The sequence below is a fragment of the Petaurus breviceps genome, unplaced genomic scaffold, assembly GCF_028583685.1.
Source record: "Petaurus breviceps papuanus isolate PSGF00001 unplaced genomic scaffold, PetGlider_PUasm1.0 90895, whole genome shotgun sequence".
NCBI classification, from domain to species: domain Eukaryota; kingdom Metazoa; phylum Chordata; class Mammalia; order Diprotodontia; family Petauridae; genus Petaurus; species Petaurus breviceps.
In genome coordinates, this window is record NW_027187372.1 from 3474980 (window position 1) to 3490276 (window position 15297).

At 34.9% G+C, this 15297-nt stretch overlaps 1 protein-coding gene across 6 annotated transcripts in view; it reads left to right on the forward strand.

The window, feature by feature from the left end:
• SMG7 (SMG7 nonsense mediated mRNA decay factor) overlaps positions 1-15297 on the forward strand; it is a 99617-nt gene that overhangs the window by 44508 nt on the left and 39812 nt on the right. For all 6 annotated transcript variants that reach the window (XM_069074400.1, XM_069074399.1, XM_069074401.1 and 3 more), the window contains 3 exons: positions 6879-6910; positions 9704-9821; positions 11205-11337. In XM_069074400.1, coding sequence (XP_068930501.1) covers positions 6879-6910; positions 9704-9821; positions 11205-11337 — 283 coding nt within the window. The remainder of the gene's footprint in view (positions 1-6878; positions 6911-9703; positions 9822-11204; positions 11338-15297) is intronic.

Consider the following 15297-nt stretch of genomic DNA (forward strand, 5'->3'; position numbering starts at 1 on the left):
CTTAGCATTTCTTTCAGTTATGGATATAGGCAACAAATCTCGGGTGGGGTTTCAGGCAGCAAAATTAAGACTTTTACAGAAATGCTATTATTCTATCTTCTCCTATTTGAGTTCCTCTTATCTACCAAACCGATTTTCTTATATTTTATAATGAATATGTTATATTCATTATATATAATTCAATATAATATATCAGGCATGAAATTCACAATTTATGCTTTTGCACATTTCTTACTACATGTAGTATACATGCTACTTTTAGTGTTTTCCTAAGGATAGATATTCTCATTAATGATGGTGATTGTATATAGTACTTAAGGAAGAAAACACAAAATTGAACCCAGGTGTAGTTCCTTCATTTCTCATTTTATTTGGAATATATAAAGTAACTTTCTAAAAAGTCAGTTTGGCTCAAGAGACACACCCAGAAGACAAGTAGAAGGAAAAGATACAACTGTAGCATACTTCTATCACCATGACTGCAAGGCAGTGATGGCAGGTCAGGGATACCAACCTTTATCACCTTCAGAGCCTCTGTCACAAATTTAGAAAAAAATCACAACTACAGAATGAAACCTTAGAGGTAGTTTAATTTCAATTCCTTCATTTTATTTTTAACAGACTTTTAAAATATCTTTTTACATGACCTATATTTCTCCATATGTTTATGAGGAAGTAGATTTCATATTGGTCGTTGTGTTGATCATGGTTCCCAAGTCTTTCAGGGGTGTTTGTTTTTACAGTATTATTGAAAATGTTCTTCTGGTTCTGCTCACTTCAATTTATATCAATTCCCAGTTTCTCCCTGTATCATTTACAGCACAGTGATGCTCTATCACCTTCATATACCATATCTTCTTCAGCCGTTCACCACTTGATGGGCACCCCCTGTTTCTAATGCTTTGCCACAACAAAAGAGCTTCTGTAAATATTTTTGTGTACATAGATTCTTTTCCTTTTTCTTCTACCTCTTTGGGGATATACTTACTAGTGTTTTTTTCTGGATTAAATGATATGCTCAGTTTAAGAGTATTTTGGAGATAGTCCCAAATGACTTTCCACAATTGGTGGGCCATTTCACAGGTCTACCAATAGTGCAGCCTGTTTTTTCATAGCCCCTCCAGCATTTGTTAATTTCCTTTTTCGGGTTAGCTTTAACAATCTGTTATGAAGTGGTTTACCACTGCCTTCTCCAACTCATTTTACAGATGAGAAAACTGAGGCAAACAGGGTTAAGTGACTTGCCCAGAGTTACACAGCTAGTAAGTGTCAGACTGGATTTGAACTTAGGTCTTCCTGACTCTAAGTCCAGTACCCTATCCAGTGTACCACTACCTGTCCTAGGAATAAGTAAGCTAATGTATGTTCTTGCATAGGTGTTAGATGTGATGAAGGTCGATGATGGGTAGACTAGAATCTCAAATTCTTTCTTAGCTCCTCCTGGATGAGGCAATTAATGTATCTGAGGCCAGATTTGAACTCAGATGAGTCCTCCTGAGTTCAGATCCTGCACATCTACTGTGCCCCCAGCTGCTCTGCACTAAATATTTTATGAATATTATTTTAGTTGATTCTCACAACAACTTTGGGAGGTAGATGCTATTATTGTACCCATTTTATAGTTGAAACTGAGATAGATAAAGATTGCCCACAATCACAGCTAGTTAGTGTCTGAGCCTGGATTTAAACTCAGTCTCCCTGACTCTAGGCCCAGTGCTCTATACCATCTAGCTGCCTCTAGTTATTAGTGAGTTAGAACATTTTTAAAAATACGTTTATTGATGGTCTGCATTTTTTCCTCTGAAAATTGCCTGTTCTTATCCTTTGACCATATCAGTTGGAAAATGGCTCTTAGAGTTGAATCATTGCCCTGTGTATCTTAGAAATGAAACCGTTATATCAGAGAAACATGCTGCAAAGATTTTTTTCCCATTTGCTTTTCTTCTTGTTTTAGCTGCTTTGGTTTTGTTTGTACAAGCAACATTCATTTTCAGTTGTTTTGTTCTTTACTGTTTTTAAACATTTACATTATAGTAGTCATTGCTTTTTTGGTTCTTATTTCACTTTGCATCATTTCAGATTATATTTATTGATTCTTACAACAAAGCAATCTTTCATTACGTTGATGTAACATAATTTGCTTAGCCATTATGTTAATTGATGGTCATCTGCTTTATTTCTAGTTCCTTATTACCACAGAAAGTGCTGCTTTGAATAATTTGTATGGAACCTTTCTTTTTGTCTCATTGTACTGCTTGAAAAGTAGCTTCTACAGCTTTAGCTATAGAATCTGTATCAAAGGGTATGGATGGATATTTTAATCATTCTCTGCATCATTGCAGTTACTTTCTAGAATGCCATTCACAATTCCATCCTATGAATTAATGACCAACTGATGAAGCATGTAGGGAAAGATCATTTCCAACTAATACGATTAGGGAAAGTTTAATTTTAAAAAATGATCAAAAACAAAGTAATGTATTCTCTACTCTGCATGATCAGTTTTCATCTCTGAAAACTGTCTTGTCATGAAACATCTTGACTTTAGCGATAGTTGTGTGGATTTCTGCCTTAATTCCTAAACTGAGCCAATATTTCATGGAGTAAAGCTGTAACTGCTTGATACCATTATATACTTTTATGTCAAGAACTTTCCATAGTTGATGTGGTGACACCCATCCCCTAACTTAAAAGAATTTTTTTGCAAGCTTTTATTACTTCTCCCCATTTCTTTCATCCATTGAACAATTTCTTAAAAATTAAAACAAAACTCTCAGTAAACATTTATTAAGTAGCTCCTTTCGGCCAGGTGCTATGGGAAGGGACAAAGGTAAGGATAAGAAAAAGAAAGATAATCCCTGCCTTCCTGAGCTTACTCTCCTGGGGGAAGTTAACACACAAAAGGAAACTGAAAAGAGAGGAAGGGGAAGCTGAGTAAGAAAGTGCCTAGTTGGGAAATGAAGAGTTGCTGGCCCTGGGAGCCCCCTTTAAATGGAGGCTTTGGGAAGTTTTTTGTTCTAACCTCCAGCCTGGCTCCAGTCAGAGGGGCAAAGGGTGTTGAAGGTACTGAAGAAATATGTGAGAATCCCAGGGTTGCTGATGCAATTCTGCATGATGATGAGTTTCCTGGTGAGTGAGAAATAAGTTCAGGAAATGATTTTCATCAGTTCTTATGGCAAATTGTAGTCCTTTACATTTTGTTATATACCATAGTTTATTTAGCCATTTCCCAGTTGGTGATATCACCCCTAGTTTCCAGTTTCTGGTGTCTCAGAAAACCTCCTGTGAGTGTTTCTTTCCACCACCACCCCCTCCCCCATATCTTTAGGCTATAGGTCAGTTATTTGGTTCAAGAGTTTGCATGATTTAGTAACTTTTTTGAGTATAGTTATAAATTGCTTTCAGGAATGGCTAGACAAATTTATAGTTCCACCAACATTGCACAAAGAATAGGTTTTCCCACAGTCTTTCCAACATTTTTGTCCTTTTCCTCTTAGTGATTTAAAGCTTTTTCAGGCACCTCTCCCCAACAAACACAATGAGGCAATCTAGGCAAGTAAGTTTGGTGCTTATTTTTACTCTTTTGTTTTGTTTCAAATGTAATTATAATTTTGTAACATCTGAATAATTTAACAAAATGATACATGTGCTGATATTTATTGATAAGCCTTTTAAATTTTTATATTCATAACTTTTAGCATTAGTGACCATAAGATGTCATTGTTATGGGTGGGCTTGTTTTACGAATATGATGTCATTGATGTTCCTATTGTTTTAGTTGTGTCCAATTCTTTATGACCCCATTTTGTCTTTTTTTTTTTTTTTTGTAAAGATACTATAGTGGTTTTATTGGTGAATAAACAGGCAAAACAGGGTCCAGGATCACATAGCTAGTAAGTGTCTGAGGCCAGATTTGAACTCAGGTTGTCCTGACTCGAGGCCCAGTGCTCTATCCACTGTGCCACATTGATTTTGCTACTTGTAATTTTTTTTTTTTAATGAATTCTTTCCCAACCTCTTATTAAGATCAACATTTTGTCTTTAAAGAATAGTAAAGAATTTGTATAATTTTTTTTTGATAAACCAAAGACTTCTTGATTCATTGATAGTTGAAACATAACTGAAAAAGCAGTATGTTTCATTCTCTTTTATCTCTCAATACAAGTTACTGTCTGTGAGGCATGGAATGTGTCCAGATTGCATGAGCAACCAACCTCTTATCTAATACTTTTAGACCTGCATTTTGGAGCTGTTAGTGCAGATTCCAATATAGTTCTTCAACATGGTGTTTTCATTGAAATTTCTTTTTTGATAATGGTATGGCCATCAATAGGTTTTCAAAGTAACAATTTTCCATAGTATTAGTTAGCTGTCTCTTACCTTGTCTACTTGCAGTACAAAGAGGAAGCTGTTAGTGTTTTGATTGGTTGATCAAAAAATTCTTTAGACCTACAGGCAATTCTCCCTCCCACAATATTATACAAAAGTGGAGCCATTAGAAATTGCTCTGCACATGCTTCAGTGAGATTTTAACTATATCAATACCTGCAGTTGAGCAATGTCTCTTATGAAATGTCTCTTTTTCATTGAGCAATTATATTAGCAGTCTTAAATGATGAATGCAGGCCTGTTTAGATAACATAACAATAATTATTGACTTATCTATGGCTTTTGACACTGTTGACCACCCTCTTCTCCTGGATGACCTTGTCTCTGAGTAATTCTACTACTCTCTCCTGGTTCACCTTCTCCCTGACTACTCTTTCTTATCTTCCTTTGCAGTTTCATGCTTATTACATCAAACTGTGGGTATTTCCCAGTTTTATCCTAGCTACTCTTTTATCCCTCTACATTTTCTCTTTGAAACTTCATTAGTTCCTCTGGGTTTATCTGTGTGCAGAAACTTCCCAGATATACAAGGTGTTCTTTAGCTTACAAACTGTGCTGAGACTTTGGGACACTCTCTATATTTCCATGTCCATTCTTTCCCCTGAGCTTCACACCTGCATCACCAATTGCCTGTTGGACATCACAAACTGAATATCTTGGAAATTTCTGAAAACCTGTCATGTCCAAAACCATGCTCTACTACTACTACTACTACCACCACTACCACCACCACTGCTACTACTGAAGTTCGAGTTCTTCTCACTTCACACTTAGATACTGCAAAAAATCTCCTCCTAATTGTTTTTCTTTCTTTAGGTCTCTCTGCTCTCTTCATCTTACACACTGTTATCAAAGCTGTCTTCTTAAACAAAGATATGGTTGTGTCTGTTAAATCCAGGGGTTTCTGCTTGCCTCAGTTCTAAAATATAAACTCTGCTTAACTTTTAGAATCCTACACACAACCTATCATGCCAGCCTCAACGAATATTTATAGTGCTTCATGACATTCCTTCTGTCTCTGGCCCTTTGCAAAAAAGACTTTGTGTCTGAAATGTATTCCTTCCTTATCTCTGCTTTAGGGAGTTCATCTCTTCCTTTTAGATAGAGTTCAAGCACCATTTTCTGCATGAAGCCTTTGGGGATTCCACCCACCCTCACCCCACCCCAGTCAGTCTGCAAATACCTGCCCAATCAGATTTCCTTTTATTCAACTATTTTGCATGAATTTGTAGTATTCACTCTGTGTGTGTGTAATTGTTGGATTCCTCATTTGAGTGTAAGTTTCTTTTGAACATTCTTTCTTGTTTCATTCTTGGTATCTGTATTCTTAGTTCCTAGCATAGATTCTGGAACACGGTAGGAATATTTTTTTCACTTTGAATTAAATATACTTCATGTCAAAGTCCATCAAGGAATACAAGATAACTCACCTGTTTCATAAGCCTAGGTTAAGTGATGGTGACAGTGGGAGGACAAGCCCTTGTTGAAATTTGGCATGTACCAGTTCTCATTCGACTTTGCACATATCATAGGAAACCTGTCATTGTGCTTCATTTCCTGTAAGATTAAAAATAATAATAATAAGTAGCATTTATGTAGCCTTCTACTATATGTACTATATGATTTTGTTCTAAGGACTTGACAAATACGGAGGTAATGCTATTATTATCATCCTCATTTTACAGTTGAGAAAACTGAGGCAGACAGAGGTGAAGTGACCTGTCCAGGGTCCACAGCTAATAAGTAAATGTCTGAGGCTAGATTTTAACTTAGTCTTATTGACTTGACTCCAAACCTACCCCTCTCTACTGTGTCACCTATTACATTTTCCTTAAGTAAATAAATGAGGAAGTATTAAGTGCTTGCTAGGTACAAAGCACTACAGTAAGATGTTTGGAATACAAATAGAAAAGTTAATCTGTCCTATCTCAAGGAGCTCAAAATCTAATTTAGGGAGCAAACCCATAGAGGTAGGTTCAACTGCTACACCAGAGCAAGGGTAAAGCCTAGAACCCAAGCTATCAAGTAGTTCAGTTTGGTTGGAATATAATTAAGGAGAGATTTTAATCAATATTTTGATTGATAAAACCTTGCTTCTGATGTTCATCTATTTATTTAAGCAAAGGACCTGAATGGTGAGAACTTTGTTTTCAGGGTCCTTCAGTAGCTGAGGCTCCTGTGGAGGCAGGGTTTGAAGCGTTGGCAGAGGCAGTCAGCTAGCCCTGTCTTCTCAGGTTGCTTGCTCCCTTATGTTGTTAATGATCTTTATTTTGTTAATTTGAGTTTTGTTTTCAGAGGAGATGTTTTTGCAGGAATTTATACTCAATTATCCAGTAATTTTGTCATTGTTTCACACTCCTCCTGGAAAGGTTTTATATCCCACAGCTTGGAAAACTTTTCCTAATGTGATTTAGCTTAATTTAATTTTCTCTAATTTATGCTGGTCGATTTTGACTTCTTTCTAACTTATGTTTTTTCTTCTCTTGTAGGCAGGCAGAAGTCCTGAAGGCTGACATGACAGGTAATTGACTTGTATTTATGTTATAGCTTAACTCTCGTATTCCCTTTCTTTGATTATTGATATTAAAAAATATTTGTCTTCTACTAAAGTAAAAAGATATAGCTTACTATTCTTTAAATGCTTAGTTTCATTTTAATTAGAATCCTTATTGAAATGTAAACTTAAGACTTACGTAAAGCCTATTTATGTCAAGATGATTCTGTGCATTTAAAAAAATATTACACTCCCTTATACACTTAGAAAGTGGTTATTTTGCTAATTACCTATCTTTAAAGAACGAAAATCTTAATGAGAAATAAGAAGTACCCTTCTCTCCATCATGTTTTCCAAACTTCCATCACTAACTGAAGTCTAGTAAATAGAGCTACTGGACTTGAAGAGCTCGTACTTCATTACTGTCTGGGAAAGCAGTGTTATGTGAAGTATAAAGTACCTGAAAAAAAAAATAGGAAACTTTTGCAGAAGTCCATGTATCATCATATCCATGAAAGAGTTCAGTAAAACCTTTCTTATTTGCAGATAGGCCAGTGCAGATTTTTCATCATAAAGGAAATAGATTGCTAAAATGTCTTTTCCTCAATTTTTGAAGTTCTTAGTGTCATTCATGCAGAAAAAAGAGAGTTAACAGGCCATTTTGACTCAGACAGAGAAGAGTGATAGGAAATAAAACAAGAACTAAAGCAGATGGGAGGGATAGACCCTTAAATGCCAAGCTGAGGATCTTGTTGTTGTATTTTATTCCTAAGGCAGTAGGAAGTCCGTTCACTCATTTAGTAGAGACTTCCATGGTCAGATCTATGTTTTCAGAGTATCAGTTTGGCAGCTATGTGACCAGCTTATCTTCTTTTTTTGGTCAGCCAAAGATGAGATGTGTGTCTTTGTATTGCCTTCTCAGTGAGTCACATCTTAAATTTTTCAGAGACTTATTGTGACATTGAGTTATATATGTCATGACATATATAACTGGATTTGCTCGAAGAATGATGATGATCCAAAAAGATAAGCCTTTCCTTCAGGGACAAGTTTGAGGTCTTTAAGAGAACTCTGCACTTCTCCAAAGTCACTACAGCCTGGTTTATACATCTGGGCCTAGTTATTTGTCCACCTGCAGGGTTTCTCCAAGATGCGTGCACTGAAGAACTGCCACTGCCTAGGCTGGCCTAGGTTGTCAATCTAGCTGCACAATAACCACTTTCTTTTTCCTGTTGGACAGTTAGGCTGAACACTTTGGAGTATTTATTGATTTTATTTAACAGACTTTGCAGTGTTCTAGGGTCAATCACAAACAGGGAATCCAGAAGACTACTATTTATAGGGAATCCCTCTTCACATTGAGCTCTGTGGCAAGATATTCTCCATACAGTGGCAGATACCTTTGGAGGTTTGGGAAGGAGGTCCCACCCTGCCTTCCAATTAGAGAGATTTAGGGGGTGGAGTACTGATGAGTTATGAGTACTAAAGCTGATCTGATCTTGTATGAGATTTCTGGTGATTTGATGGAGGTCTTGTTTTTTATTTTCTTTTTTCTGATGTTTCATTTATTATCTACTTCTCTTTTTAAACCATACCAATACCAAATAGCTTTGAATGACTACTTCTGAGGTCTGGAAGTTCTATCACCTTTTGATCCTACCCCATTTCATTATTTCCCTTTATATCATAGATCTTTTGTTCCTCTCAGTTGAAATGTTAACATTTTATCAAGTTCTATAAAGGGTCCCTTTGCTAATTTGATTGGTATAGCATTAAGCTGTAAATAAATTTTAGTAGTATTACCCTTTTTTTTGTTATATTGGTATGACCTAACCATGAGCTCTAGATACTCCTTTAGCTATTTAATATTCCTTTAGTTTTTTCTGCGGGTTGAGGGGGGGGGAATGGGTGTTAGTCTTTTAAGGAACATTTTATAATTGAGTCTTTTAAGGGGCATTTTATAATTGAATCTGTATAAGTGTTTTGTGAACTCAGATTGATCCTCAAATATTTTACATATTTTTGTAGTTTTTTGGATTGAGATTTCCCTGTCTGTAACTTCCTCTTGAATTTTGTTATTATATATAATATTTGTTGATTTTGAGGGTTTATTTTTAGTCTGCTATTACTAGCATTTCCAGAACTGTAGCAAATAAAGATAGCTGATTCCAGTTTTGGAGAGGTTTGAGACTTTGTGATGAGAGAAAGTGACCAGTTCTTCATCTTGTTAGTCACAATAGCTATATGATTCATTGAAGCAGTCAATTAAAGTGGCACTTAGCTTCAGTTTTGGTATATGCCACTTCCCCTGTCTTTTAATGTAAACTCTTCTGATCATTAGTGTAAGTTAGGGTTTTTGTACCTATTAAGTCAAAGAACTAAAGAACTTTTAAAGTCAACCTTATCCATTAGCCATTTCTTTTCTATTTTGTTGAGATTAAGCCTCTATCTAGAGATTTTAGAAATTCAGTAGTACAAGAACATCTTTTGCAGAGATTCCTAATCTTTTCTGCATCATGGATCCCTTGGGCTTTCTGGAAAAGCTTCTGAATACCTTCTTAAAATAATAAAATGAGCATATAAAATAACACATAAAATACATGGGATTACTAGCTCACCCCTGCAAAAAATTTACATTGCAGTGCAGTTATCAGAATTTTTTAAAAACCGGTTAAAAAAATTTCAGGTTAAAAATTCTTGCCTCTATTATGATAGTTTATTATATATGGTAGTTTTCTTTGCTAAGGGAAAGAGAAAGAAATGACTGCTATGATACACTGAGTAAAACAATCTGATGTTGTGTTTATTTTTGTTACTCAGATTCCAAGCTGGGTCCAGCTGAGGTCTGGACATCTAGGCAGGCTCTGCAGGACCTGTATCAGAAAATGCTAGTTACTGATCTGGAGTATGCTTTAGACAAGAAAGTGGAACAGGATCTGTAAGTATTCAAATTTGGGGTATAGTTATATAGAAGAATGATCTTTTCAGTACTTTAAGAAAACTTTTTTCTTAACTGCTACCAAATAAACCTGCATTAGAAGGCTGATTGTTTTATTCTTCAAATAAAAATCTTTGACCATTTTAATAATGTAAAAATAGAATTCATGGATAGAATGAGGAGTTTTAGGAAATGAACCACAAAATTCTTATTACCAAGCTCTTTAGGGTAGTCCTGTTGAGCATATAGGACAAATTTAGTAAGATACATACTATTATCATTAGGAATAGGAGGTGGAAGGGGCGGCCAGGTGGCTCAGCGAGTAAGAGCATCAGCTCCAGTGTCGGGATGACCTGGATCAAGTCTGGGCTCAGATACTCAGCACCACACCCAGAAATAACTGGCCGTTTAACCTTGAGCCAAGTTACTTAACCCCGATTGCTTTAAAAAAAAAAATGAATAGGAGGTGGAGTAATTGGGCTATAAATAATTACGTACATTTATTTTGTATGCTATACATTTGCTCAGCACGACGTACAAATTAAGATTGATTGGGGGAGGAGGTAAGATGTTCTCTGAACAATTTAGCAGAATCTATCTTTAGTAAATATAATTATCTTAAGTAAAACTCCATAGTATCATTGATATCATTGGCCAGGGTTAAAGACCTCTTTCATACATTATCAGGGAGTGCATAGTGATTCTTCAGAGTAGTGAGTCTTCTGCTTTGGAAAAATTAGGGCTTGAGGGCATGGCTTATTTTAGAGATCTTGGTTTAACCCACCTGACTCTATTGGTTTCTTTATCTGGGCCACTTTCTTTTTCCAGTTTTTCTTTGTTTTTTCTTTTTTAATGGATTTTCCATGTTACAATTAAGGTGATATATTGTACATTACTATGCACATTGAAGATATAATTGTGACACTTGGTGTAACTGAATTAATGCAATAATCACTTTGTGGTTTTAATAGCTCAAATTATAAATTTCAGTGATCAGAAATTTAAAGTTTTTGACATAAATTTGAATGTTATGGAGAAAACACTAATGATGCCTTATAGCCTTAGGAACAAGCTTTTATAAGAATATTCTTGAACAAATGCCCCACCAATTACTGGTTATGTTGTCCGTAGAAAATGAGTAATTGGTGCCACAATCTGTTCAAATATTTTGTAAACGTTAACTAGTTTTGTTCAGATTCCAAAGTAATTTCAGTACTAGATCAGAGAAGAATGGGTAGTCTTTTAACAAATGAACAATTTTAATATAATTTCACTGTTCAGAATGTTATAATTATAACAAATAGTTCTTTCTTGTTCTCAGGGGGACCAGTGTCTGCCCAGTGAGTCACTGCTATAGCAAATAGAATTACGTTTTGTTTTCAGCTGGAATCATGCCTTTAAGAATCAGATCACAACACTACAGGGCCAGGCAAAGAATCGAGCAAACCCTAATCGGAGTGAAGTTCAAGCAAACCTTTCTCTGTTTTTAGAGGCAGCTAGTGGCTTCTATACTCAGGTGAGTTCTACTTTGCAACCTTTAGGCTCATTATGAAGTTACTAAAGAAAATATTTTAAACTTTTTCATACTATTGTGCTTTTTGTGCCTCTCCCCACCATAGGTAGCAGGACTTATAAAGTTAATCTTTGAGCAGAACATTGAGCACCCAATATATATAGGTGAGAATATCCTGGAGTTTGTCATGTGGATCACCAAAGGATTTTAAAATATAAACTTAAGCATGGATCTTTTATAGTGTCTGTGTATGTATGCAGATATTTGCATAAATATATATTTTTTAAAAGGTGTGATACTGTACTGAAGGATAGTAAGATAGCTATTGCAGTAGAAAAGAACTAATGAACATTGACTAAGGAAAATCACTTAGCTTTTTCTATTTTTTCCCCTTTTTTAGATAATAGTATGGTAAACGTGAAATCGTGGGTATGATTCTGTGTGTTCTGAAAGTGGGTGGGCACATGATGGTAGAAGATAGTGAAACTTGGGGAGTGTTGTATGAATTCTCCTAGAATTTCTTCAGTGAAATTCATTTTACAGCTTTGAAGTTTTTTAGGCTTTTTAGTTCCTAGAACTGGAAGATACTTTAAGACTTGTCCAGCCTCTCATTTGCCATAGAAAGAGACTCATTCCCAGAAAGGTAAACTAACTTACCTAAAGCCACATAACAAGTTCCCTGTAGCTCTACTTCCACTCTACCTTGAATTGGAGGATTGGAAGAATTTTTCCTATTCTGCATTTTATTGATTTATAATTCATATATATATATATATATATATATATATATATATATATATAATGTTGCATTATAATCTATCTTTAGTTCTTTACTTTTCCTTTGTCTCAGTAATTCTCTGTTAAGTCAGTATCTCTGGGAGAAGAACAAATTTTATGTTTGTGCTTTAAAATTCCTTTTACTTTTGATAATATGTGGGATTTTTATTTCTGACTTTAACCTCCTTGGATTATAGGCTTAACAGTGAGAACTCTGGAGCAAAGGATATGGACATTAATCACTTGTTTAACATAATTCACGATTGCTTTCCAGAATGTTTGACCATTTCCATCAGCTAGACTTTTGAAGTATACAGTTGCTAAAGTGTAAGACTTAAATTCATGTACAAACAAGATATAGATCTATAATGTTGTTGCTTTCATTGGTGCCTCAAACTCGCCATGCCCAAAATTGAGTGTCTTCTCCCCAACCTGTTCCTTTGTGGTTTTCACTGTTAGTTTTAATGTAATATTTTCACATTAGTTTTAATAGTAGCACCATGTATCCCGCACCCAAGTTTGAAACCTAAGTTACTGTCTTTGGCTCTTTTTCTTTCCTCACCGGTAGTAATTAGTTGCCACATTGTTTCAATTCTTCATCACCAGTATTCTATCACATAATCTCCTTTTTTTGCCACTGCCACCATTATAGCATGAAACCTTATTACTCCCTACCTGAAGTGGTTCACTTGCTTCCTAAATTGTTTTTCTTCTCTCCATTCCATCTTTATTGCTACTGCCAAATTAATCTTCCTGTGTATAGATCTGATTGTGTCACTTTTCTCTTTAAAGAACTATCTAGTGAATAAAATCACAACTACTTAGCCTGCCATTCAAAGCTTTTGAAAATCTCTAGGCTCTTTTTATACTATGTCATTCTCTTTTTCTACAGTCTGTCCAAAGTAGGCTACTTGCCACCTCACAGCTCTCTGTGCCTTTGTGACTTTCTTCATGAAACCATGGCTAATTTCTCCCTTTCTTATTTCTGTAATGATCTTTTCTTCCTCAAACCTCATATGATACTTTGCAACCATTTGTGTCACCACCTCTTGGAATCCCTCTATTATTAAACGTTTGTGTCTTCTGTGAATATAGGGATATGGGGCCTGGACCTGTAATTTTTCATTGGCTTAAGGGACATTTGGGTTAGGATATTCCTCTTTGAATATGCAGGTCATCATCTTCTCCGCAACTTAAGTCATAGAAACTTTTCCAGAGAAGTGAGACTTGCCCAGAGTACTCTAGCCAGTGTGTGTCAGAGACAAGACTTAAACTCAAGTCTTCTGGCTTTGAAGCTATTTATCTTATTCCATACTGCTTTTCAATCTGAACAGAATAAATAATTAACTTTGTTAACTATTTCAACTAGTTCTTTAGTTAATTCTTTAAATGGACCATCATATCATCTGCCAAAAGTGTGAGTTTTGTTTCCTCATTGCCTATAATAATTCCTTCTATTCCTTTTTCTTGTCTTACTGCCATAGTACAATATTCTGGTACAATATTGGTGATAATGAGCATCCTTGCTTACCACTGATCTTATTGGGAATACTTCTAGCTCTTGCAGATAAGGTTTGCTGATGGTTTTAGATAGATACTACTTACAATATGAAGGAAAGCACCATTTATTCCTATGCTTTCTAGTGTTCTTAATAGGAATGAGTGTTGTGTTTTTATCCAAAGCTTTTTCTGCATCTATTGAGATAACCATATGATTTTTGTTGTTGCCATGGTCAGTTATTCTGATATTTTTTTCCTAATATTGAACCAGCCTTGCATTCCTGGTATAAATCCCACCTGGTCATAGTGATCTTTGTGATATAGTGCTGTAATCTCCTTGCTAGTTGTATTTAAGATTTTTGCAACAATATCTATTAGGGAAATTGGCCTATAGTTTTCTTTCTCTGTTTTTGCTCTTCCTTAATTATCAGCACCATATTTTTGTCTTAAAAGAAATTTGGTAGGACTTCTTTGCCTAATTTTCCAAATAAGTTACATAGTATTGGAATTGCTTCTCAAATGTTTACTAGAATTGACTTGTGAATCTATCAGGTCCTGAAGATTTTTTTCTCATTAATGACTTGTTCAATTTCTTTTTCTAAGGTAGGATTATTTAAGTATTCTATTTTCTCTTCTGTTAATTTGGGCAATTTATGTTTTTGTAAATATTTATTTCATTTAGATTGTTAGATTTGTTGGCATATAATTAGGCAAAATAGCTCCTAAAAATTTCTCTAATTTCCTTTTTATTGGTGGTAAAGTCATCCTTTTCATTTTTGATACTACTAATGTGGTTTTCCTTTTCCTTTTTTTTTTTTTAAATCAAGTTAACCAATGGTTCATCTGTTTTATTTGTTTTTTCATAATATCTTTGATATGGGGGGATTTCCAATTTGGAATTTAGTTGGGGATTTTTAATTTGTTCATTTTTTAGTTTTTTTGGTTGCATGCCCAGTTCATTGATCTGGTACTTTATCTTTCCTTTCCTTTTTTTTTTTTTTTTTCGGGTGTAAGCATTTAGAAATAAATATTTTCCCCTAAGTACTGCTTTTACTCTGTCCTATAAATTTTGGTATGTTGTCTAATTTTTGTCATTCTCTTTAGTGAAATTATTGATTGTATGATTTGTTCTTTGACCTATTCATTCTTTAGAATTAGATTATTTGGTTTCCAATCAATTTTTAATCTATTTCTATAATCCTTTGTTGAATGCAATTTTTATTGCATCATGATCTGAAAAGGATGCATTTAATATTTCTGCTTTTCTGCAAAATACATGCCCTAACACATGATTAGTTTTTGTGTAGGTGCTGTGTACTGCTTACTTAAGTTTGAAAAAGGTTTAATAAAACCTTTTTATATTAACTTGTACTCTGTCCAAATGTTATTAAAATATTGTGCAGATGAGTTACAGATCTCGTTCTTGCTCTCTCCAGCCCTAGACTATCCCCTTAGCTTCAGTCCCCCATTAATGATTGCCCATGGGGATACTTCAAACATCATGTGCTTGCCTTTTCTCTTTCTTTCTTTCTCTCTTTCTTTCTTTCTTTCTTTCTTTCTTTCTTTCTTTCTTTCTTTCTTTCTTTCTTTCTTTCTTTCTTTCTTTCTTTCTTTCTTTCTTTCTTTTCTTTCTTTTCTTCCTTCCTTCCTTCCTTCCTCCCTTCCTCCCTTCCTCCCTTCCTCCCT